Source organism: Aedes aegypti, chromosome 3 (genome assembly GCF_002204515.2).
Source record: "Aedes aegypti strain LVP_AGWG chromosome 3, AaegL5.0 Primary Assembly, whole genome shotgun sequence".
NCBI classification, from domain to species: Eukaryota; Metazoa; Arthropoda; class Insecta; order Diptera; family Culicidae; genus Aedes; species Aedes aegypti.
Genome location: NC_035109.1, coordinates 235,531,969 through 235,554,565, shown reverse-complemented (window position 1 = coordinate 235,554,565; position 22,597 = coordinate 235,531,969). Strand labels below are relative to the sequence as shown.

General features: G+C 38.8%; 1 protein-coding gene and 1 long non-coding RNA gene across 2 annotated transcripts; one reads left to right on the top strand and one right to left on the bottom strand.

Annotated features, from left to right (window-relative positions):
* Positions 1-4,079: 4,079 nt before the first annotated feature.
* On the bottom strand, positions 4,080-4,453 carry LOC110678823. Its single transcript, XR_002501967.1, has 2 exons — positions 4,194-4,453; positions 4,080-4,135 (listed from the first exon to the last, which is right to left on the bottom strand). It is a non-coding gene; the product is annotated as an uncharacterized LOC110678823 (long non-coding RNA).
* A 4,931-nt stretch (positions 4,454-9,384) lies between these two features.
* On the top strand, positions 9,385-17,536 carry LOC5578388 (eukaryotic translation initiation factor 2 subunit 1). Its single transcript, XM_001663803.2, has 4 exons — positions 9,385-9,523; positions 9,784-10,266; positions 16,626-16,858; positions 16,921-17,536. The coding sequence occupies exons 2-4, from the start codon at positions 9,803-9,805 to the stop codon at positions 17,238-17,240; spliced, it is 1,017 nt and encodes a 338-aa protein (XP_001663853.2). The 5' UTR covers positions 9,385-9,523; positions 9,784-9,802; the 3' UTR covers positions 17,241-17,536.
* The last annotated feature ends 5,061 nt before the right edge of the window (positions 17,537-22,597 follow it).

Sequence of the window (22,597 nt, the reverse complement as noted above, 5' to 3'; positions counted from 1 at the left end):
AAAATCTGATCAACATTGTCAGTGTGAAGGCCCGCATAAACAAGAACTATATCAGTACAGTTTCCCGAAAGGTCCACAACAATTTGCAACAATATCTGAAACATTTTGGTTACAATGAAAAATAACAATATGTCCACCATACCCGAAACGTTTTTAACAATTCGACAAACGGTAAATAGGAAAATCACAATGTGGGGAATAGGCGGTTAAGTTATGTAACCATTTGAAAACGTCGATTTTCTCGAACAAAATTTCACATCAACAGTTTCCCAAAAGGTAGATATACTGTCCATTTTCTGGCAAAATTAATGTAAGCCAAATAGTTTTGATAAATTTGAACCATATGTTTCTAAGGGAAATAAATAACGTATGCATAATTATTGGATTACGGTGCTTTATTGTATTTTTACCCTATCCCATACTGATATGTAAGTGTTATACCACAGACAAACAGACGTAACACTGATGAAATTTCCATCGACCACTCACTTAACGATCATTTCAAATTCACTATGTTACAAGACTCACAACCAGAGGCGCACGCATCATTTTTCTTCGCGTTTGACGTTTCACACTACCGCCATCTGCCGGTCTTATTGCACGAAACACCTTTTCGTGCAACCTGCTCACCAGATGATGATGGTGTAAACTGGGCGATGGATTTTGAAGAAATTTGTTCTAAGTGTTACGTCTGTTTGTCTGTGGTTATACCATAAGAATCAAATATTTGAATTGAATTCATTAAATAAGAATGAAACAAATCAATACGTGAAGAGAAAAATAATGTTTCAACTTGATCAACTATTTACTCAAATCATCATAGTTCCTTAAATAACTGGATGTTGTCCTTCCCGTTGGCACTGTGGCATCCTAAGGTGTATGAGTGAGGGTATGGGGGAGTTGGAATTGGAAGATGGAACAACATAGATGGACGCAGAGATTAGTCCGGTGTTGAAGTGTGTTTTCTTGGTGTAAATTGTTATGATAAACAGATGTTGTGTATCGTAGCGCTGCAGGATATCACATTGGCGATCCTGCCATGTAAATAGAAAAGTACTTTCGATGGAAGTTCGAGGGAAAATTAAAGGTTTTGGTTCGGAAGGCAAAGGAGAAGCAGCAGATTTTCCTTCCAGCTGTGAGTATGGTGACTGCAACAGACCATTGAGCTCTCAGATGGGAACAGCTGATCTTTGTTTATATTTTCCACCAGCAATCTTTAAGTAGTATTGGTGACATGTTACGTGTATGTACACGAGCGCAAAAACCACTATTATAAAATGAGTGAATATTCATTTGTCATGGTTGCCAGAAATTAAGGAATACTATGAGATGATGACTTGAGTAGAGTTTAGCTCATTGCCAAGCGTCATGGTGAGTTTTGAAGCAGATGAAGCCCTAGATTATTGTATGTATTGAGTCGAGTTTAGCTCATGGCTAATACCAAAAATAAACAAACGAGAGACTTGCGCAGAGTTTAAGCTCATTGCCAAGAGTTTTGAAAGTTGAGTCGGGTAAAGCCCATGACCAACGTAATGTATTGCGCCGAGTTTAGCTCATGGCCAATACGGTGAAGCATACGAAGTGATTAGCTGTGTAGAGTTTGAACAATATAGGAAATTTGAATCGGGTTAAGCCCATGGTCAACAAAACTGTATGGAATTAGGAAATGGTCAATTATGTTTGGCTGGGTCAACAGCCAAAAAAAAAAAAAGATTATGTAACGCAAAATCCGAATGAAACTGGTATGCCTTTGACTTATATTTAATTTATTGATTTTAAGTTTGTCGAGTGTTTTAGTAAATATAGATGATTGAAAATCTGGTTATCTGCCTGCACTGCTTAGCAATCCAAATCCACGAAAGCCAAAAGAGATGAATTCATCGTTTGAGTGGTGTTCATCTTTCAAGCGTTTGGATGTGTGCGTGTATTTTTTAGACAGCGTGACAAATTTGTATAGTGTTTATCACGCCCAATGGTATGGGTGCCCTAGTGTAGATGTAGTTGTGAACCTTAGAGGAAAACAATATGCACTCAGTCTAGAAAAACACCCAGAAACCGGGTGTAAATTTTTCAAATTGGGTAATATTTCCATATGCATTTTGATGAGTCTGGAAAGTGTGTGCAAATTTCTTTGAGGAAAACAAAAACAAACTGTGTATGACGAGCCTATGTTAGTCTACGTGTGTTCAAATGTCACTAAGCTCTATACGTATAACAATGTTCAGGCAGTGATGTTATTGAGAGGATTTGATTCGTTAATATTGACTTCGCAGCACCAATCTGGAGTTCGCCGGTTGGACTTCCGAAGGGAAGTTTTGAACGAACTAACTGTCATTGCTCTGCCGGCTCGGCTTTTATCTCGACTGTTTTTGAAAACAGTCCAACATCACGTCGACGGAAGAAGTTTCACCACAACGGAGGATTTGTCAGTTCGAGCGCGCCAAAATTCTTCCGATTGAAAATGTGTTGGCGGTGCTTAAGGTGCAACTGTTTGCTATCCATAAATGATGATCAATTTTGTAGTTTTGGGGATGTGATATCGGTTCTACTGGACAGAGATGAACTGAAAGTGTATCAACATGCCTGTTGTTAGCAAGCATATGATCTGATAGATCACCGAATGACCGATATGATATAAAGCAGAAATATTTTCTTTTCAACGATAGTTTGAACATAGATTGTTCATGGATGCCACGATGAGTCTATCGTGTATTACCTTAAGTTCGTTGATAAAGAAGTGGAAACTGAGCGAAGTTCTTTTTCTGAATTTTATCGAGATGCACAATAGTCACTTCAATAGTCACGCTGCTTTTCTTTAACACACATGTAAGCAAATTTTGCTTTACATACAGCATCATCGCGGTGCTTGTTTTGTTTTATTAACAAGACATGCTTATCGTCATGGTACGACATTTTTGTGGAGAGCATATTGACTGATCAACATTCACAATGTTGAAGAATAGGAACACATTTTGAAGAGATGATGATTTGATTTTTAGATGGAAACCTGTTTTTTTTTAATATTGCTAGTTGCTCAATTGTGACTTTCAAAATAAAAAGTTTAAAGAAGGCATAGTTGGGCGTACGGTCCGGTCTCTTTAAAACATTGGATTGTGTACCTAAATCTGTACAAGGATCACCGATTTCCAATAGTATGTGTGTCTGTTATGATAAGGATTATAATCAAGAGGATTTTTCTCATAATTTAGAAGCAACTAGTGTATTTCAACCAGGATAAGATATTACATAAGAGCTATAATAAGGCTAATTATTTTTAGCAATATACAGATATACTGGGGACAAATAGGTTATTTTTTCCAAAGCGTTTTATTTCATTTTTGAGTTAGTTACGAAATTAGTGTAACAAGCAGAAACAAAAATTAATTCATCGGCTCGGCTTGACATTTTAGGATTTTTGAATGCCCATATCAGTTCATAGCCGAACCTTATTGAAGGACTAGTATAGGTAGTTAACCGTGGGTAGAGAGTGCACTGCTTCATTGGTGCCACAGGCTGTAAACTAAGGTCACAGTTTAGTTACAAAGGCAAAGAGTTTATTTTTATTGTGATAGGAGAAACAATATAGTGAAGCTTTGGTTGAAGACGGTTTCAGAAAACAGTGGATGCAGAAAATGTGTTCTTCACCGCAGGGAATCGAAGTAGGTGTATTTGGCATCCTTCATGTTTATATTGGTTCACTTATGCTCTTACACTATTTGCATGATAAAAAATGATCAACTATAGTAATTCTGGCGTAACCTTATCTCAAAGGACACATGTTTAAGAGAGTTACAGGAATGATTAAAACATTTTCCGAAAAGGGAGGATGTGGCATCCTAAGATGTATGAGTGAGGGTATGGGGGAGTTGGAATTGGAAGATGGAACAACATAGATGGACGCAGAGATTAGTCCGGTGTTGAAGTGTGTTTTCTTGGTGTAAATTGTTATGATAAACAGATGTTGTGTATCGTAGCGCTGCAGGATATCACAGGCACCATTTCCGTTCCACACCAGCAAACCGTTGTCCATGTAGAGCCGGGCCATCTGATGCTGCTTCTTGACTCCTTTTTCGTTGTACAGTTTGGTGAATTCCTCCTCCATCCGGCAAGCGGCATCGATTTTGGTGCGCAGTTCCTACGGGGATTGGATTTGAACCAAATATCCAACAGATTGGCGAAATAAATGTACTTACTGGGTCGATCGCAGTTGTCATTTTTTTGATGTGAATTGCTGTTTTGTAAATATAATTTCAGCTTTACTCGATTGTTTTCCTTCGACGGCAATCGGCGATTTTTTCTACACTCAACGCTAGATTGTCGCTCACAAATACCAACAAAATGTAACTATTTGTCGAACTGTTAAAATGTAGTTCAATATTGTCAAATGCAAATGTGTGAGTGTGTTGCACAAATTAAAACAAAAACAATTTGCCGAATGATGGCGTAATGGTGGAATATCTTGCTTGAATCCAACCCATATAATTTAACAATATCAGAGCAGTATCATATATTGTTACTGATAGGTATGGGTTAATCATACTGTTTGAAATGGTGAACAGTAAAGTCCATATGGTTATACATAAAAGCAACTATTTCTGATACATTAACCGTACCCATTACACGATGTTTATTGTTCTTAAAGTAAGACAAACTGTATTTTGCTATGCGGGGGCCCAAACGCAATGATAGCGGAAGGGCAACGGAAAGCGGAACCGGTTCGCCAGCATGAACTACAACAAGCATGTCGACTCAGTGTTGATTCACTTTAGTTCTTTGATAGATCAGTCCAGATTGTGTGATTCATGCTGGCGAACCGGTTCCGCTTTCCGTTGCCGTTCCGCTATCATTGCGTCTGGGCCTTGAGTCAAAGAATGAGAAAATATCTCTTTTTGGAAAAGGATTTTTATCGATAGCTATGTTTCCCAATTCTGACTGAAAAAAATAATTGGAACTTTCTAAATGTATATAATCTATAATCAGGCTTGTAAAATAATTTGAAAACATTTTGGTTTTGAGCACTTTTCAAATGTTTTATATTTATGCCGCGATGGACCGGTTACAGTATCTATTATGGTTAGATAACATTCACTTATGGTAATCCATATGGGAAATTGTTTTACAATAAGTAGACTTTAATCGATGTAGTAACATTAGTCACTGATATCTACACTCAGAAATAAAAATAGTCACAATTACTAAAGTTTATGCATTAATGACTATTTTCTATCTGCCTCTCTTTTATTCTGCTGTGAATGTCTACACTAAATGTCATTTCACCTGGGTCGAAGCTTAACGATGCTTCAACCCAGGCGAATTGACAAACAGGAATAAAATTAATTGGGGCCTTTCAACATTGACTACATCCTTTTCAACATTGACTTGACAAGTAGAGTGTAGCTCAAGATGGGCTTGCCGTTTTGCCGTTGTACCGCGCTGCCGTGCTTGGGGCTTTACTCTCTTATGGGTAGTATCCACTTCGTATGTACTGTGCAAAAGGATAGGACAAGTAATGGCCAAGAAATACTTCAGTTGTCCAAATTACTTGAGCTGTATCCAGTTGACAAGTAGAGTTGATTTCGTAACATTGGTAACGCCTGCCATACAAATCAAATGGAGCTGTCACTATTCCATACGGAAAAATGTGCCGCTCTATTATTCCGCAAGTAAAAATGACACTTCGCTCATTCTGGATCAGCTGTCAAAATTACCTTGGTAATTAGCAACAAATTGTACTTGACCGCTCTACTTAGGATGTGGATACTAGGCTTTACCGTACAGATGAGATTGTAAGGCGAACATATGGTTATAGTAGCCTGATTTGCTACTGAAAAGGAATCGCTAAAGACATTTCTCGTCGATTCCTTGCAGAAATTTTCTACAGCGACTCCCATTTGAACTGACATTTCTTTTCAACTGCGTACTGCGATCAGAAAAAATCGCATTCTTGAGCGATTCCTTGCAGAAATTTTCCATGCATCAAGATAGGCCGAGAAATTACTTGTCAGCAGCGAATCAGACTATAATGGGTAACAATATTCAACATGTTCACATTATGTTTGTGAATATTTCAGGTACGGTAATTTTCTATGCGGGCCCTTCAGCGTTATGAAATATATGAATAAGCCCTTGGTGCTACGTAGTCAATATTTATTTACTAGCTTACCGAGCGTGGCTAGCCACGCTCTAACAAAATTTTACTGCGGAAAGCTATGTATATAATCTTCCAAAGATTGAAAATGTTTATGTTTAACTGCAAAATGACAACATGGATCTATAAAGTTCTCTGTTGGTAACTGTGAAAGTGCTCTATAAATAATAAGCTGAGAAACATACTTCGTAAAAGTGGAGGTGTAACGTTAGAAGTAAAGGATAATTGACCAAGACCAAGACAGCCTTGGTAGTGTCATTCTCAAAACACACCCAAGCCGTTCCCATAGGGGACGTTAGCCACAAGGAAGTGACGTTTCAAGTAATACTGTTTCATATGGTATGCCCTGAGACGAGACTCGCGAAGACGGTCTTCTTTTTCTGTGATTGCTGAGTTTTTTTCTTATTCCACTTTGTGTTTATAACAATTATGCGCATGCTGTTCAAATCCTCACATGAACCTCTCAGCAAAAAATGATTGAGTTTGCATCACATCGAATCATAAATAGCCGTTTGAGTGAAATTTCATGCCAGCAAACGTAGCAGACATTAGAAATAATTAATCTTCTGGTTAGATTTATCAGCAACTTTGGAAAAAACTGCTCCGCCGACTGAGGTTTTTAATAACAGTTTACTTTGAACACAATACTTTTCACTTTTTCAGCCATAAAAACGGTGGGCTGCATTTGACGTTTCGTGAGAGGGGAATCTGGGCTGCATATGACGTTGATATTTTTCCTCTTCGCGAGTCTCTCTCAGGGTATGCCCTCTTCAACATCTAATCCAATTTCTCTCGCCGTTCCCTTACGGTACCTATCCATCTAGTATTCATTGCTTTCTTCTCCATGCTCCCTCTTACTTCGAGCAAAATAGACCGATATGCCGATAAACAATTTCAAAATAAAATCATCACGGTCGATACCTTTGTATGTTAATGCTGTTGTAATGTTCTAATCTAGAATAATTACATCTTTAATGCTGTTGTAGCGTTCCTTCAATTGTGAAACATTTCGAAAATTCCAGAACATTCTATGAATGAGAGAGAATAACATTCTCGAATATTCTACTGAATAGTTTTTGCAGTGTTCCATAATTTATTGTTTTCTTTCAAAATCATAGTTGTTGACGCATGGAAATATCGACTCATAGAAGAGGAATGCTTTGGAAAGCTGTTATGGGGGACCATCCTAGCAACTATGAAATTTTGTTTTTAGTATGTTTTTATTTGAACTGTAATTAAAATAAAAACTCGATTTGGCAAACAATAATCTGATTCATGTGTATATTGCTATTCTACCTGTCACAACTCGTGTTTACAGGTTGGAACTGCTGAAATCCCTTCTGAATCACATATTTAATCCCAACCCAATCCAAGCTCGACCGAACAACAATTTGCTTAAAGTTGGTTTATTTACGATTTGATCACCGAACAACACGTTTAATCGAAGTCACGCAAAAATGAGAACGATTCAAGCAAAATCGAGCGTTTCAACCAACACAGTATGTGTGATATCAATACATTCTGGAAAACTGCTCTTTTGTTGATTTCTTTCGCTCTACAATGTGTAGCTTTTTAGCGCAACATGAAATTTTTGAAATATATAAGCTTATATCTGCACTTGACTTTGTACAACTTTTTTTTAACAGAAGTTCCCAAAAATGAAAACAACAATTATGAAAAATTCTAGAACAATCTACGAATAAGGAAGACATGTGTTCCATAAAATTCTAGAACATTCTGTCATATACATGTTGTAATGCTCTACAATTTGAAATTGTAATGTTCTAACAATCAAATTTACTGTTGTAATGCTCTAGAATTGCTGTTGTAGTGCTCAATGAAACTTTTCGGCGAAACATTTCAAAGCGTTACTGACAGACAGACAACTCTGGGATTTTATATAGGCCTTTTCATGTGACAGATTCGTCTATGCATTTGTTTACATCGGTGGAGGACCGGTGCTAACACGGGCCTGTCATTTTCATAGAAGAACTGTCAAAGTGCTTCCCGATCAGCTGATTTGAGACGTCATGTGAATAGGCCTATATATGATTCTCAAATCTACACTGAGATTAAATCTCCATTATATTTTATGTGCGAAGATCAGATAGAACGACTTCTAGTGTCCCTAACTTTGATCTATGTGCAACATTTAAATACTATTAGCTTCCAATAAAATTTACTGTCTCTTCATATATTATCCACATGCTCTGCAGTGTAATGGAAATGTCTCACATTTAAGATTTGAATGCGTAGAATTATATATCAACACGTGGGACGAACGTGGATCAACGCATTGCAACCAACAGAAAAAAAACTGTTTGAAAATCCACTGATCGGTTTTCAGTTTCCAAAATCTTGTACTTTATATGTTATTTTATGAACTTTGATCATATAAACAGGAAGTGGATGCAGTACATTGTCTAATTTGGGAACGATTATAAACGCTATTCATTAAAGCAGTAAGTTCACATTTACCCTTGAAAACAAAACTCTAAAAACATCTTTCTTCTGGTTTGCGGCCAGCGGGAGGTTTCGAAACGAACGCTACAACCACAACCACAATTGGCCCACACCCGGAGGCAAGCGATATTTTCGGCCAGACAGCAGGTCGACAACGAAAACTACAAACCTGATTGCTGAAAATGACGCCACAAAAACGGATTCCGTTATCGTTGGTTTACAGTAGAAATCTTGTTCAGATTTGAAGTCAAACTAATATTCAAATATACTTTAGTCAACAATATATAAAACGTTTCAAAGAAAACTTAATATTTTTGTTTCTTTTTCTTTTTTGATCATTAGAGAAGGCTAAACAAAACAAAACAGTTTAAAAGCGCGTCATTTGTTTACCATTTGTGGACGCACATAAAATATAAATGCAAGATCATATGAATTAAACTGCATCTACCCTTATCTTGTAGTTGCATTGCATATCAAAATTAAGGGTAACAGATTTCCTGGTTCTATCTGCAATACCAATATAATTTATGTGCAAAGCTTGATTGCAAAAAAAATATGTGTGCAGCACATAAAAACTAGAGTGGGATTATTCTCAGTGTAACGAACTGCGGAATGGAACTTTTTCATTAAGCTAAGTATGCTGTTTCGCATTTTTTTTTGTTGTGCATTTTTAGAACATATTGAAATATCGCGACCCCCTCGATGCAGCCCTTATTTTAGAACATAAATTTTGACAGCTCGTGTAACTCTCCCTGTCACCTCCCCGCCACTAACCCAAAAGCTACCAGCGTCGTCGTCGGTGTTTTCCATTTCGGGTTCTTTCTGTCAGTGTCAATTCGGCATTCTGCCACATGTATATTACATCAGATTGATAAAATTCAGTTTTTCGTGCTTAAATCTTCAGAAAAACGGGTAAATTATAGTTTTTATTGTAGTTCCCATGGTGTGTGATCGAATGTGTTTGATTTCCCGGAGGAAAAATCGTTATTTCCTAGGAAAATTGGACTTTGAATGTGGCATTTTTCTTCAAGCATGTTTGACAGCTCCGAACAGCGAAAGTTCATAGCACCCATTAGCGAAGGATGGGGCGAATTAGGCCATGGAAGCAGCTTAAAATAGTTTTTATGGTGAATAATTTCTAATTTTTAGTATTTTTAATTGTTTAATTGCAGCGCATTCTATCCAATCAAGATGGTATTATCGTGTAGATTCTATAAGCAAAAATACCCTGCGGTGGAAGATGTCGTGATGGTGAATGTGAGATCCATCGCAGAGATGGGCGCTTATGTTTACCTGCTGGAGTATAACAACATCGAGGGTATGATATTGCTGTCCGAATTGTCCCGTCGTCGTATCCGTTCCATCAACAAGCTGATCCGGGTGGGTAAAACAGAACCGGTGGTCGTCATCCGTGTGGATCAATTCAAGGGCTACATTGATCTTTCCAAGCGACGTGTTTCGCCGGAAGATGTGGAAAAGTGCACGGAACGGTTCGCCAAGGCAAAGGCAGTGAACTCGATTCTTCGGCATGTGGCCGATATGATGAAGTTCAGTAACGAGCAGCTGGAAGAACTGTACGAGAAAACCGCTTGGCACTTTGAGGAGAAACTCAAGAGCAAAGCCGCGGCGTACGATGTGTTCAAGCAGTGTGTCATGTAAGTAAAAATATTACATTATCCTATACGATTTATTAGAATGGGATTAATTGTGAGAAAACTAATAGGCGTAAATTACAGGGCTGTTAGCAGGTATTTTTTTAGTATAAATTTTAAACGAAAAGTCTAAAGTCCCGATTTCAACAAAAATGGTTTCAAGTCACTTTTTTCCTTATTGTGCTTGCGATTCACTACTGCCAAATTATAGATGTTCTTTAGAAATCTTCAGTACTATTACGCGACTGTTTCACAGGTTCTACATGAATTTCTTCGAGGAAAAATCTTAGGAATACTGCTAATATTTTTTCCAAGGATTTGCAAAAATTTCTACGGTGATTCCTCCAGCATTTCGTCAAGATAATCTTCCAGCAGCGTCTGAAAGCAGAATTTGCTTCAAAAGATCCTTGAGCATTGCAATGCATCTACATCCAGTAAACTCCTAGACTCTCAGGGTCCCCTCCAGATTTCGTTGACTAATTTTTCCAGCGATTTCCCGATTTTTATAGGAGTTCTTCCCAGAAAGTTTTCAGAGTTTCGAAGATTTTTACAGGCATTTCTATTTCAATACAGAGCTAGAATGAAAGCAAAAGTGAAAAATAACACATTTTCAGTAAGATTTTAGATGCAATGTTAGACATTGTTACTAGAGACCGAAGAATCTTGTGCATATCCACAGTTGTCATGGAAATATATTGGGTTAGTGGGATAAGGTACAGATCTGGGAGTCACTTTTGGGTGGTGATGCAATCCATGATATATTCACGCCTAACGCGATTCGCGATATTATTCGATAACAGCATTGTACGCCGAACAATTGTTCATCGCCTACTCTCGCAAGAACAAGCGATACGATCAGAAGATCAAACACTTCTAACGCGATTCGATCCGCGACACTGGTAAAATAGTTGCGCGAGCAACACGCAACACGATTGATCCTGCCCACATCACCCGCCTCCGCAAGAGCAAGTGACGCGACCAAAGGATGAAATACTACTTCCGATTGATCAGGCGATTAATGATGATTTTGATAGGGTCCATTACAGAATTACTTTTGTAGCAAAACATTGTATTAATTTTTATATTGTATATTTCTTTCACTACTGAACTGCGAAGTGCGGCTTCATAAGTGCGAAAATGTAAATAAAAGTGCAAGATTGCATTGAATCATGTTGGTGTCTTCAGAGCACATATTCTTTGGACTGCGATGAATAACCACGCCGAATACACTGGCTGGATTTGATGCAATCGCGCACTTTTATTAGCGTTCCCGCACTTGTAAAAACTTCTGCGATAGTCCAGTGGTGAAAGAAATGCGCAAAATTATACACAACTTGTTAAAAAATGTATCATGCGCTATTTATCAAAACTTTAAATGTTTGTGCCCTTCAATTCCACAGTAGTCATTTCGCCCAAAAGACCTCGCGCACTTGGAAATGGCAGTATCCATTTCGCCTTTTAGACCTCATCGTATTGATTTGCATGACTCCTGTTATAGCGATGGACACAAGAGCTGTGTTGTTAATTTCATCAAAATGGTTTTGGTGAGCTAATTTGATGGACAACGCGGTTGTTGCACCATGGCCAGATTCATTTCTCGAACGCGTGCACGAAAAAAAAAACTGTGCACGGAACATTTGTGATTGAACACTAAGAAAAAAAGTCACCGAATAACTAAAGTTTATGAATTAATGATTATTTTCTAGTCTTTATTCATTTATTCTGAGATCCTTTCCAAAGTTCATCTAGGATTATAAAATGAATCACTTCGGGATTCATCAAGAAATTCCACAGCTCTCTGGGATTCATTTGAAAATCCTCCTGAGATTCCTCGGAAAATCTCACTGAGATTCTTCATGGGACCCCTCAACAATTCTTTTGAAAATTTCTCTGGAATTAACCCAAAAATCTCTGAAGTTCTTCCGGTAATCCTCATGGAATCCCTTATATGAAATTCTTCTGAAATTTATCAGGAGATCCCTCTGTAGTTCTCTCACTCATAAACCTATATCGAGCTGTTCCGTCCAAAAATTATTTTTGGATTACTCCCGAAATACTTCTAGACCAACCTATTTCCTCTTGCACTACAGAAAATCTTGCAGAGAATCTTTCAAGTATCCCTGTGAGATCCTTTCAAAAACCCCTTCTGGGATTCTTCCGGAAATCTCTCGGAAATTCCTCTTAGTTACTTACGGAAATCCTTCTGAAACTATTCTAGCTGTCTCTTCGATTGCTCTATGATTCTTCCGAACATCTTCCTTCTTTTGGATTATCTCGGAAATTCCTCTTGGATTTTTATGGACATTTCCCGGTAACATTTCCCTGTAATTCTGCCGAAAATGTTTCTATGATTGCTTTCCTGAGGGATGGAATTGTTTCAAAAGATCTGGGATTGTTCTGAATATTTTTATAAAAATCCCTCAGGATTTCTTCCAGAAATCCGTCCGAGATGATTATATTATACCCTCTGATATTTTGTTCCATAAATCCATCAGTAATTCCTTTGGGAATATCCCAGGGACTTTTTTGGAGATCTCTCTTAGACTCTCTCAAGATTATTACGATTCTTCTGGGATTCTCCCAAAAATCCGTCTTAAACTATAGTAAAATATCTATTCTTTCGCTGATTACTCCGTTAAAATTGTTGGGATTCTTCCGGAAATCATGTTGAAATTCTTCCAGATATCTCTTGGGGATTTATTTTACAATCTTTTTTTGTGGAAATCCAAAAAAAAAACATCAAAATTACCATCAGTGTACTAGTATCCGCTCATGCCCCTATTTCCGCTCACTAGTGTAAAAATTGATTTTTCGTGTCAAAAACCAACATTTTTCGCACGGATACATTCTAGCAATATTAACAACTTTCAAATGAAGTCGTCTGACATTATTTTCATTTGATAAAATAATTCTTTATATTGAAAATACAAGCCCTTGTGAGCGGTTATTGGGCCACTAGGTATTTTTGTGTATAACTCCTCATGCAAAAAAAATAAGAGTATTGTCGATTTTAGTATATAGCCTTCTTTGTTGCAGTAGTAGCTATGGTTTGACCATAAAAAATATTAGGATAAATAACGAAATTCGAAATAATGCATTTTTACTAAGTTCGTCACGAAATCTGTTTACCATGAGCGGAAATAGGAACACTTAGATGCATTAACAAATGCAATTAAATATTTTTTTTATGAAAGTTTTTCATTTTTTTTATTTTATAATGAGCGGAATCTAGTGTACTGATGATACTATGGAGAATATTTTTAAGAATTTACTCAGAAATACTTCCGAAAACTCCTCAGAAATTGTGATTCTTATGGAAATCTTTCTAATACTCTTATGAGAGCTATTCTGCGATAGTTCCGGAAAATCCGTTTGAAATTCTTCCGTAAATCTTTCTGAAGCTCTTCCGGACATCGCTCTGAAATTATTCCGGAAAATTTTCAGGAATTCTTCAGGATGTCATAGTGAATTATTCAAAGAACCCTGTGAATTTCCTGGAATTCTTACAGGGATTCTTCCGAAATAACTTCTGGGATTCATTTGGATATCACTATGAAATACATCCAAAAATCCATTTGTAATTCTTCCATAAATCCTCATAGGACTCTCCTAAGATTTTTACGGAAATCCTTAAATAATTCTTCCAGAAAAAATCATTCAGAAATCTTTCTGTGATTTTTTCGCAAATTATCCCGAAACTCCTTCTACAATCCCAAAGAAATTTCTAGAAGGATTTTCGGGAAAAATTCCAGAAATATATTCGGAAAACTCCTAGAACTATTGTCTGAGGAATCCCAATGGTATTTCTGGACGAATACCAGAACGAGTCACGGTAGAATCCCTGGAAAACGTCCGTTAGCATCCTTGAATGATACGGTACTTCTGGATGAATCTCAGAAGCTTTACGGAAGAGCAGGAATAATTCCCGAAAAAAACCGCAAGAATCTTTGAAAGATATTATGGAGCTTTTCAGCAAGATTTCCAGAAGAATTCCAGAAAAATTTTCGAAAGAATCCTAGGGAGACACTCTATAGAATAATCACACGGAGATTTCTTGAAAAATTCAGGAGGAATGCCCAGAAGCACCGTAGAAATAATTCCGGAAGAACTTATGAAACAATCTCCGAAAAAAATCTAGTAGGAAGTACATATTCAGAAGATCCTTAGAAATATTTTCGAATAAATCTCATAAGGTTTTCTGAAAGATTCATCCAGGGATATCCGGAAGAATTCCAACAGGATTTTCGGAGGAGCATTTCAGAAGAATTCCAGAAGGATTTTCGAAAGTATCCTCGAAAGATATTCGAAAGTATTCCAAAAGGATCTCCGAAAACGTCTCAGATGATTTTCGTTAGACTCCAGATGTATTCTCGTAATAATCCCAGGAGTATTACCGGAACAATCTTAGAAAAAATTTTGGAAGAATCTCAGAGTTCGGAGGAATTGCAGAAGAATTTCTATTTGCTAGGGCTTTATGAAATCTTTGGGAGAATCATTTAAACATATCCGGTAGAATTGCATCAGGATTTTCGGTAGAAACTTCCGTAATACTTCCGAAAAAAAAATCTAAGAATTTAATTACAAGAATTTTAAAAGAAAGAAGAGATACACGCAAAAATTACAGAGGGACCTTAACTCGATGGTCCAAGAAATTCTCTAATAATTATGGGTACCTTGATTTTTTTCCATGATCTTCTCAAAAGTTCCTTCAAGCAATTTCACTATTGTTTCTAACTATTGATAACTATTGATCCTTACATTTTTTTCTGGATATTCTGCTACTAATGTCTCTTTGCTTATTTCAAAAATTTTTCTAGAGAAGAATTCTAAACATTTTTTTCGGAAAATCAATTTGAAGAATCTATGGGGAGGAGGTTCTTGGATTAATATGTATTTAGATTTTAGATGAAATCCTGAAAAAAGCACTAAATAAATACTCCAAATAATCCCTGGAGTAATTTCGGAGGAATCCCTGGATAAACTAAGGAAGAGAATTCCTGGAATATTATCTACGGGGAATTTACGTATTCTCGGCAGTCTATGCCGAAGCCGCGCTTTTTTTTGTAATTTTATCGAACATCAACAAACAAGTTACAAGTCTGTCTATTTGCATTTATGTGCTACTCATTCCTTTTTTCACACTGAGAGAGTTGCTAAAAAACTTTTTGGAAACGTTTTTACAGCGCTTCGATCATTTCTTGTCAGTGTGACTGTTTTCGGCAGCCTCATTTTCTTCGACAACTTTCCCATAAGAACTGCGGACGAATCTCTTCGCAAGCTCCAAATCAGCTGCATTTTGAGGCGTGAAGCCAAAAGAACCAAGTTTTCCTTGGTGTGTTTTGATAAATAAAATACTGTGTATTTGGCATTTGAAATTTGGTTGCCGATAATAGTCGAATGGTGCCGAAGCCGTAAAAATTATAGCAGGAATATTCGAAGAAATCTCTGCATATATCCTTGGATGCAATTTTTGAAGATATTTGTAGAGGAAACACTCAAGGCATTCAAAAACAAATGTGTGGAAAACTATTGGAAAAATCATTGGGAGGGATTCCCAAAGAAATACCAAGATGAATCCTTGGGAATTTCTGTAAAATGTAAAATGTAAAATGTAAAATGTTTGTTAAATTGAGGGAAGTTCTGGAGAAATTTTTGGAGTGGTCTTTGAATAAATTCCAGCATAAATGCATAATGAAATTTAGGGAGAAATGTTTGAAGTATTTTTTTCATGTTCTGGGAGTTTTCTGTGGGATTTTTTTTTTCAAGCAATCTCTTGGAAAATTCCTGTAGTAATAACTGGATTGTTTTCTAAAGGGACCGTTGGACAAATTCAGTAAAGAAAAAATCTGTCAGGAATTAGGAGTACTGAAGAATTTATAGTGGATTCGTACGGCAGAAAATAATTAAAAAAAAAACAATGCAATTCCTAAAAATACCATACAAATCCATGAAGAAGAGTGAAGAGGAAAAGTTCCTGAACCTGGTGAAAATCTTGAACAATTCTTACTTGAACAATTTAGGAGAAATCCCTGAATGAAATATTGGAAGAATACCCGGATAAGTTTCTGATGAAATTCCTCAAGGAATCCTTTAATGAATTCTTGGTAGATTTTTTATTAAATTTGTGACAGAGTTTTTGCAGTAAACCCTGGAGGTATTCTTGATAAAAACCTTGTATTCCAGGATGCATCTCTGGAGAAATTGATAGAGGAATACCGAGAAAACTTCTTAGAGGCATCAGAAGTATTATTGATGGGATACGTAAAGGAATCTTAGAGTTATTCTTGGAAGAATCCCTTGCTTAATTCTTGTAAGAATCTCTGTTCTTTTGTAAAATAATTATGTTTTTTTTTTTGTTTCAGTGAACCGTCGTTGCTGGATGAATGTGGTTTGGAGCCGGAAGTCAAGGAACTGTTGTTAAGCAACATCAAGCGCAAACTGACCTCACAGGCGGTGAAAATCCGAGCTGACATTGAGTGTGCTTGTTACGGTTATGAGGGTATTGATGCAGTCAAGACTGCACTCCGGGCTGGCCTGGACCTCTCCACTGAGGAGTTGCCCATTAAGATTAATCTGATTGCTCCACCCTTGTACGGTATGTATAGCAGATTCTACATGACTTCAAGAATCGTTAATTAATACATCTAAACATTTTAGTTATGACAACATCAACCCCGGAGAAAGCCGACGGATTGAAAGCTCTCGAGGTGGCCATAGAAAAGATCAAGGAAACGATCGAGAATCTCGGCGGTGTGTTCAAGGTACAAATGGCTCCGAAGGTGGTGACCGCTACGGACGAGGCCGATCTGGCCCGGAAAATGGAACGGGCTGAGGCCGAGAATGCCGAAATCGACGGCGATGACGATGAGGAGGAAGACGAGGAAGGAATCACATACAATCCGGAAGGAGAGGACGGCGAAGATGCTGATGATAAGGGTGAAAGTGGTGACGAGGCCGAGGAGAAGAAGGAAGAGTAAAACAGAACCTAGGGGGAAGCATTCAAGCACGACGAGGATTAAGCTGCAAAGGGGAGTAGGTATTAGATTTGCGCGGGAGACAGTGGGAAGTGTTCACGCTGTTGAGTCGTTTAATTTATCGGAACATCCTATTATACACAAACATAAAACAATATTTTTCGTTCTTTCCAAGAATTGTCGTTTAGCATTTCCCTAACGGGGGAAATTGTGTAAGTCTTTTTTATCAAAGCCTCTAATTAATAATTGCAAATAGACTAGGCTGAATATGATAAAACTATACATACTACTCATTGTAAGAAAAGTGTAATATAATTTCTGAGAAATCCCTTAAATCGATGAAATATTTGTGAATAACGAGCAGAATGTGTCAGTTTATTCAGTGACCACAGGGTTGTGAACAGGTCTATTTTTACCTACGCATCTAAAAAATCTATTTCTAAAGGAAGGTCTCTAAAATTTGTATTTTAATCAAACCGTTGTTTTCTGAATGCACTTTTTTCGTTAATCTGGTTGCAGTAAATCCTGCTGTCAATTTCTTGACCTTCAGAGACAATTACACGACTATTTCACAGGTTCTTTCTTCTCAGATTTCTCGAGGCAAACTCCAGGAACTTTTATAGTGATTTCTATAGAGATTTCTTCTGGCATACTTCCTGGTAATTTTCCTGAGAATTCCTACAGAAATTTCTCTAGTGGTTGATTTATCAATTCTCCGATCTGTGTTTCGAGGGATGCTTAAGGCCAAAGTAAAAATAGAGCAAATGTCAAAAATTCACCCTTGAAAATATATATATATATATATATATATATATATATATATATATATATATATATATATATATATATATAAAAACAATAAAATGCAAATAAAACAGCTGTAGGTTTTTATTTTTTTTGATCTGTAGATTTAAACGGAGAAAACTGCTTTTTCAATTTTGCTCCATTTTTACTTGGACCTTAAAGGAATTCCTTCAGAATCTGCTCCCGGATTACTGTGAAATGTTTCACAGAGACTATCTCAGGGATTCCTCCAAATATTTTTTGTATAATTCTTCCACTCATTTCCCCAGTTGTTGATATAGAAGATTTTGTTATTCACACTGATTCCTACGCCAATTTCTCCAGTGATCCCTCCAGGCAATTTCATATGGATTTCTTCCAGATTTCATCCACATTTACCCCAGGAATTGCTCCAAAAAATCTTCCAGGGATTATCCGAGGAAATATACTTAATACTTTTCCACGACCTCCTCTATAAATTCAACAAGGGATTCATCATGAAGGTCTTGGATAAATTTCTCAAAAATTTTTTTAGATATTCCAGTGATTCCTCCGATCATTCCTATGCAGACTTATCCAGGGATCCCGTCCGAAAATGTCCAAGGAATTCCTACAGGATATTATCCAAAGATTTGATTTGATTGATCCTCCAAGACTTCCTCAAGAGCACAGGAGTTCTTCAGTAGGAGTTCATCAAGGGTTAGTTTAATCAGATGTTATTTTAGGATTTACTTCTGAAAAACCTCCCGGCTTTTTTAGTAGAATTCAAGTTTTTTTTAAAACCCCTTTTCTAATTCTTGAAGGTATCTCAAACGAAACTCTTCAAGGGATTCTTTAGCAAGTTCGTAAAACCACTAAAAGACATTTTTGAAGTAATATTTGGAGCAAACTTTGAGTCAATACCTGAAGTAATTCCGGGAGAAAATAATACAGTCGACTCTCCACATCTCGATGTTCTATATCTCGATATCTCTTCTTATGTCGATTATTTCTGCGGTCCCTTCATTCTGCATACATTTTGTCCCTCGATATCCTCCTTATCTCGATATCTCCATATCTCGATGCGTTCTTGTTGAGTTTTCGTTCCCAATTTTCTCTCCGTATGTCGATATGATCATTATCAAAGGATACTAGACCAGATTTTAGTGATTGAACACAATTTGGGAACGCGAGATGACGTCTGCTTGTTTATTATTTTCCTGGTAACGATGTGATTTTCAATCTAGTATGCATTAAAAATTTGTTCTTTGTCTCGATCTGTTAGAAATCTAGCACTCGCTGACTGCTGGATTCACATCACAGCAATAATAGACTTATAAACTGTAATGTAATTTATTCATTCCAATCTTAACCGTCATCCAATAAAGACGTTTGTAATAAAGCTCCAGTTCTTCAAGCTGCGTTTTACTCAAGATACCAAGAGGTTATGGACGACAGCAAGAAGGAAGTAGCCGTTCACGGGATCCAGCAGTTTTCCGGAACCGGCTACGATACCTGGAAGTTCCGCGAAGTCTCGAAGGTGTGGGATGTAGTCGTCAAGGATGTTCAAGCAGAAGCCGGGGAAGCAGCCAAGTTCAAGGACATGGACTGTAAGGCGAAGTCCCTGCTGGTGAACCTTATCTCCGACGAGTATCTGGGATGTATCCGGGATAAGTCTACAACCAAGGAAATGTGGAAGGTTCTCGAAGATACGTTCGCCAAGAAGTCGGCCGGTAAGCAAACGGTTAAACGGAAGCAAATCGCTCGTCTGCAGCTGAAGAAAGGGGCATCGTTGCGTGCCCACCTGCTGAAGTTTGAGGACCTCGTTCGGCAGCTCCGGGTGGCCGGTTCAAAACTAGAAGAAAGCGACGTCTGTGCGGCCCTCAGTTTGACCCTCCCGGAGTCCTACGATCCCCTGATGACAGCCCTTGAAAATTTGCCGGAGGACGAGTTGATGAAAACCCGGTAACTAAGCGACGAGTCGAAGCGTTTGGACCGGATACATAGCAACGACGAAAAACCAACTGCATTCGCCGGTGACCAACGGAAGAAGCAAGGAAGCGAGAAGTTCAACGGGAAGTGCCATGCCTGTGACAAACGGGGCCACATGAAGAAGGATTGCCGGAAGAAGACGAACGCCAACGTTGCCAGTGAGCCAAGATCGGTTGTCTATATGGCGGGCGGCCGTGTGGACGGCGGAAAAAGCAAGGAGAGATGCGGTGAGAAGATCAAATTCCTGCTGGACTCGGGAGCCAGCGACCATATGGTGAACACGAAGCAGCATTTTTCGACCATAGAAGTCCTCGATAAACCTGTGCACATTGATGTAGCGAAGAATGGAGAATTCCTCGTGGCCAAGGAATCAGGTGTTGTCAGCGGAATGAGCAACCGTGGCGTTCTGATGCATGCGAAGGATGTTCTCTTTGTTCCCTCTCTCAGGGATAACCTCATGTCCATGAAAAAGCTGACGAAGGCCGGCGTGGAAGTCATTTTCAACGAAAAATACGTAACGCTGAAGAAGGATGGTGAGACGATTGCGACGGCACATATGCGGGGCAACCTTATGGAAATCGCAGTGCAACGGGCCAATGCAAGCTTGGCTGAAGCGGATAGTGCTACCCTCTGGCATCGTCGCCTCGGTCACATCAGTGAAAGTGGAATGGCCACTCTGGTGCGTGAGAACATGGCCCTTGGTGTGCGTTTCAAGCCGGAGAAGATCAAGTTCTGCGACGTATGTGTCCTGGGAAAACACAGCCGTGACCCGTTCGATGGTGCAAGAGACCGGGCGACCAGTTCGGCATAAGGCGCGACTGGTGTTCAAGGGTTTCCTTCAACGTCCTGGAATCGATTTCGAAGACACGTGGCTAAGCTGTCTACCGTGCGTGTGGTGCTGGCCGTTGCGGTTCATCATGGTTTCAAGGTGCACCAGATGGACGTCATGACAACGTTCCTCCACGGTATGCTGAAGGAAGATTTGTTCATGGAAGTACCCCAAGGCGTGAAGGCGAAGCCCGACAGCGTGTGCAAGCTGCAGAGGTCGTTGTACGGGTTGAAGCAAGCACCACGTTGCTGGAACGAAAGGTTCAACTCAGCGCTTCTGAAGGTGGGATTCAGCAGATGCCACCGTGACTACTGTCTCTACATGTGCAACACTGAAGCCGATGAAGTTTTCTTAGTGCTGTACGTCGACGACCTCCTGATAGCCGGACGGAACATTCGAACAATTGAGAAGATGAAGCGCCGTCTTTCCGATGAGTCCGAAATGCCCGATTGCGGCGAAGCAAGGTTTTTCTTGGGGATGCGGCTCGCTTACAATCCGGAGCATGGTGACCTGAAGTTGACCCAAGAAACAGCTGCCACGAAGATCTTGGAGAAGTTCGGTATGACTAAATGTAACCCCGCCAAGAATCCGTTGGAGAAAGGATTGCAGCTGTATCGTGAAGGATGTCGCACTTTCCAGCCATACCGGGAGTTGCTGGGCAGCCTGATGTATCAAATGCTGTGTGTACGCCCGGATTTGTGCTACCCGGTCAGCTACTTGGGAAGGTTCCAGCAATCACCAACGGACAATCACTGGCAGGCGCTGAAGCGAGTTGTCCGATACCTCAAAGGGACGGCTATCCTGGGACTACACTACAAGAGAAACGAGGACAGCAGACCGCTCGTCGGATACGTGGACGCCGACTGGGCATCCGATGCGGAAGATCGGAAGTCGGTAACAGGTTTCCTGTTCAAAGTCGGTATCCTGGGCTAGTCGGAAGCAGCCAACGGTCTCCATATCGTCAAGTGAGGCCGAATACGTCGCACTGAGTGCAGCCGTATCGGAAGCTATCTGGTTGTCTGGAATTTTAGAAGACCTAAAATGCAAGAAGCTGACGGACCCTGTACCAATATACGAAGACAACCGTGGCTGCATAGGGCTGGCCAAGAATGCTGAATCGGAACACATCAAGAACGTGGATATCAAGCACCACTTTATCAAGGACCATGTGGCTGCCGGGACCATCAAGATCCAACCGATCAGCACCACCGAGCAGCAAGCAGACCTTTTCACGAAGGCGTTAGATGTCACCCGGTTCCAATCCCTCAGGAGCAAGATCGGGGTCATCGATTGAGAGGGGGTGTTAGAAATCTAGCACTCGCTGACTGCTGGATTCACATCACAGCAACCATAGACTTATAAACTGTAATGTAATTTATTCATTCCAATCTTAACCGTCATCCAATAAAGACGATTGTAATAAAGCTCCAGTTCTTCAAGCTGCGTTTTTAGATATCAAGACGATCTCTCATTATCTCGATGGTCTTTTCGATATCGAGATGTGGAGAGGCGACTGCAAAAAATACCAGCATTAATACGATAATGATAAAATAGATTCAATAACACTTATATCATCAGAAACTATCAAAAACACCTTATAAATATTTTTAGACAAATGTCTGGTAAAATTCTCGTAGGAATAAAACTCACTTATTTTGTTTTGTCTCACGGCTTAGCAAACAGTAATCTTTTTAATCCAATAAACAAGCTCCTTTTTTTTCTTTATTAGTATCATTCCAAACATTACATTCATTTCTTATATCTGTTTGAGGCTGTT

Bases quoted from the DNA above. Each gene is read 5' to 3' on its own strand.
- LOC5578388 (XM_001663803.2), top strand. From the start codon at position 9,803: ATGGTATTATCGTGTAGATTCTATAAGCAAAAATACCCTGCGGTGGAA. The intron at 10,267-16,625 runs GTAAGTAAAAAT...TTTTTGTTTCAG, and splicing joins GTGTTCAAGCAGTGTGTCAT to TGAACCGTCGTTGCTGGATG. The intron at 16,859-16,920 runs GTATGTATAGCA...TAAACATTTTAG, and splicing joins GATTGCTCCACCCTTGTACG to TTATGACAACATCAACCCCG.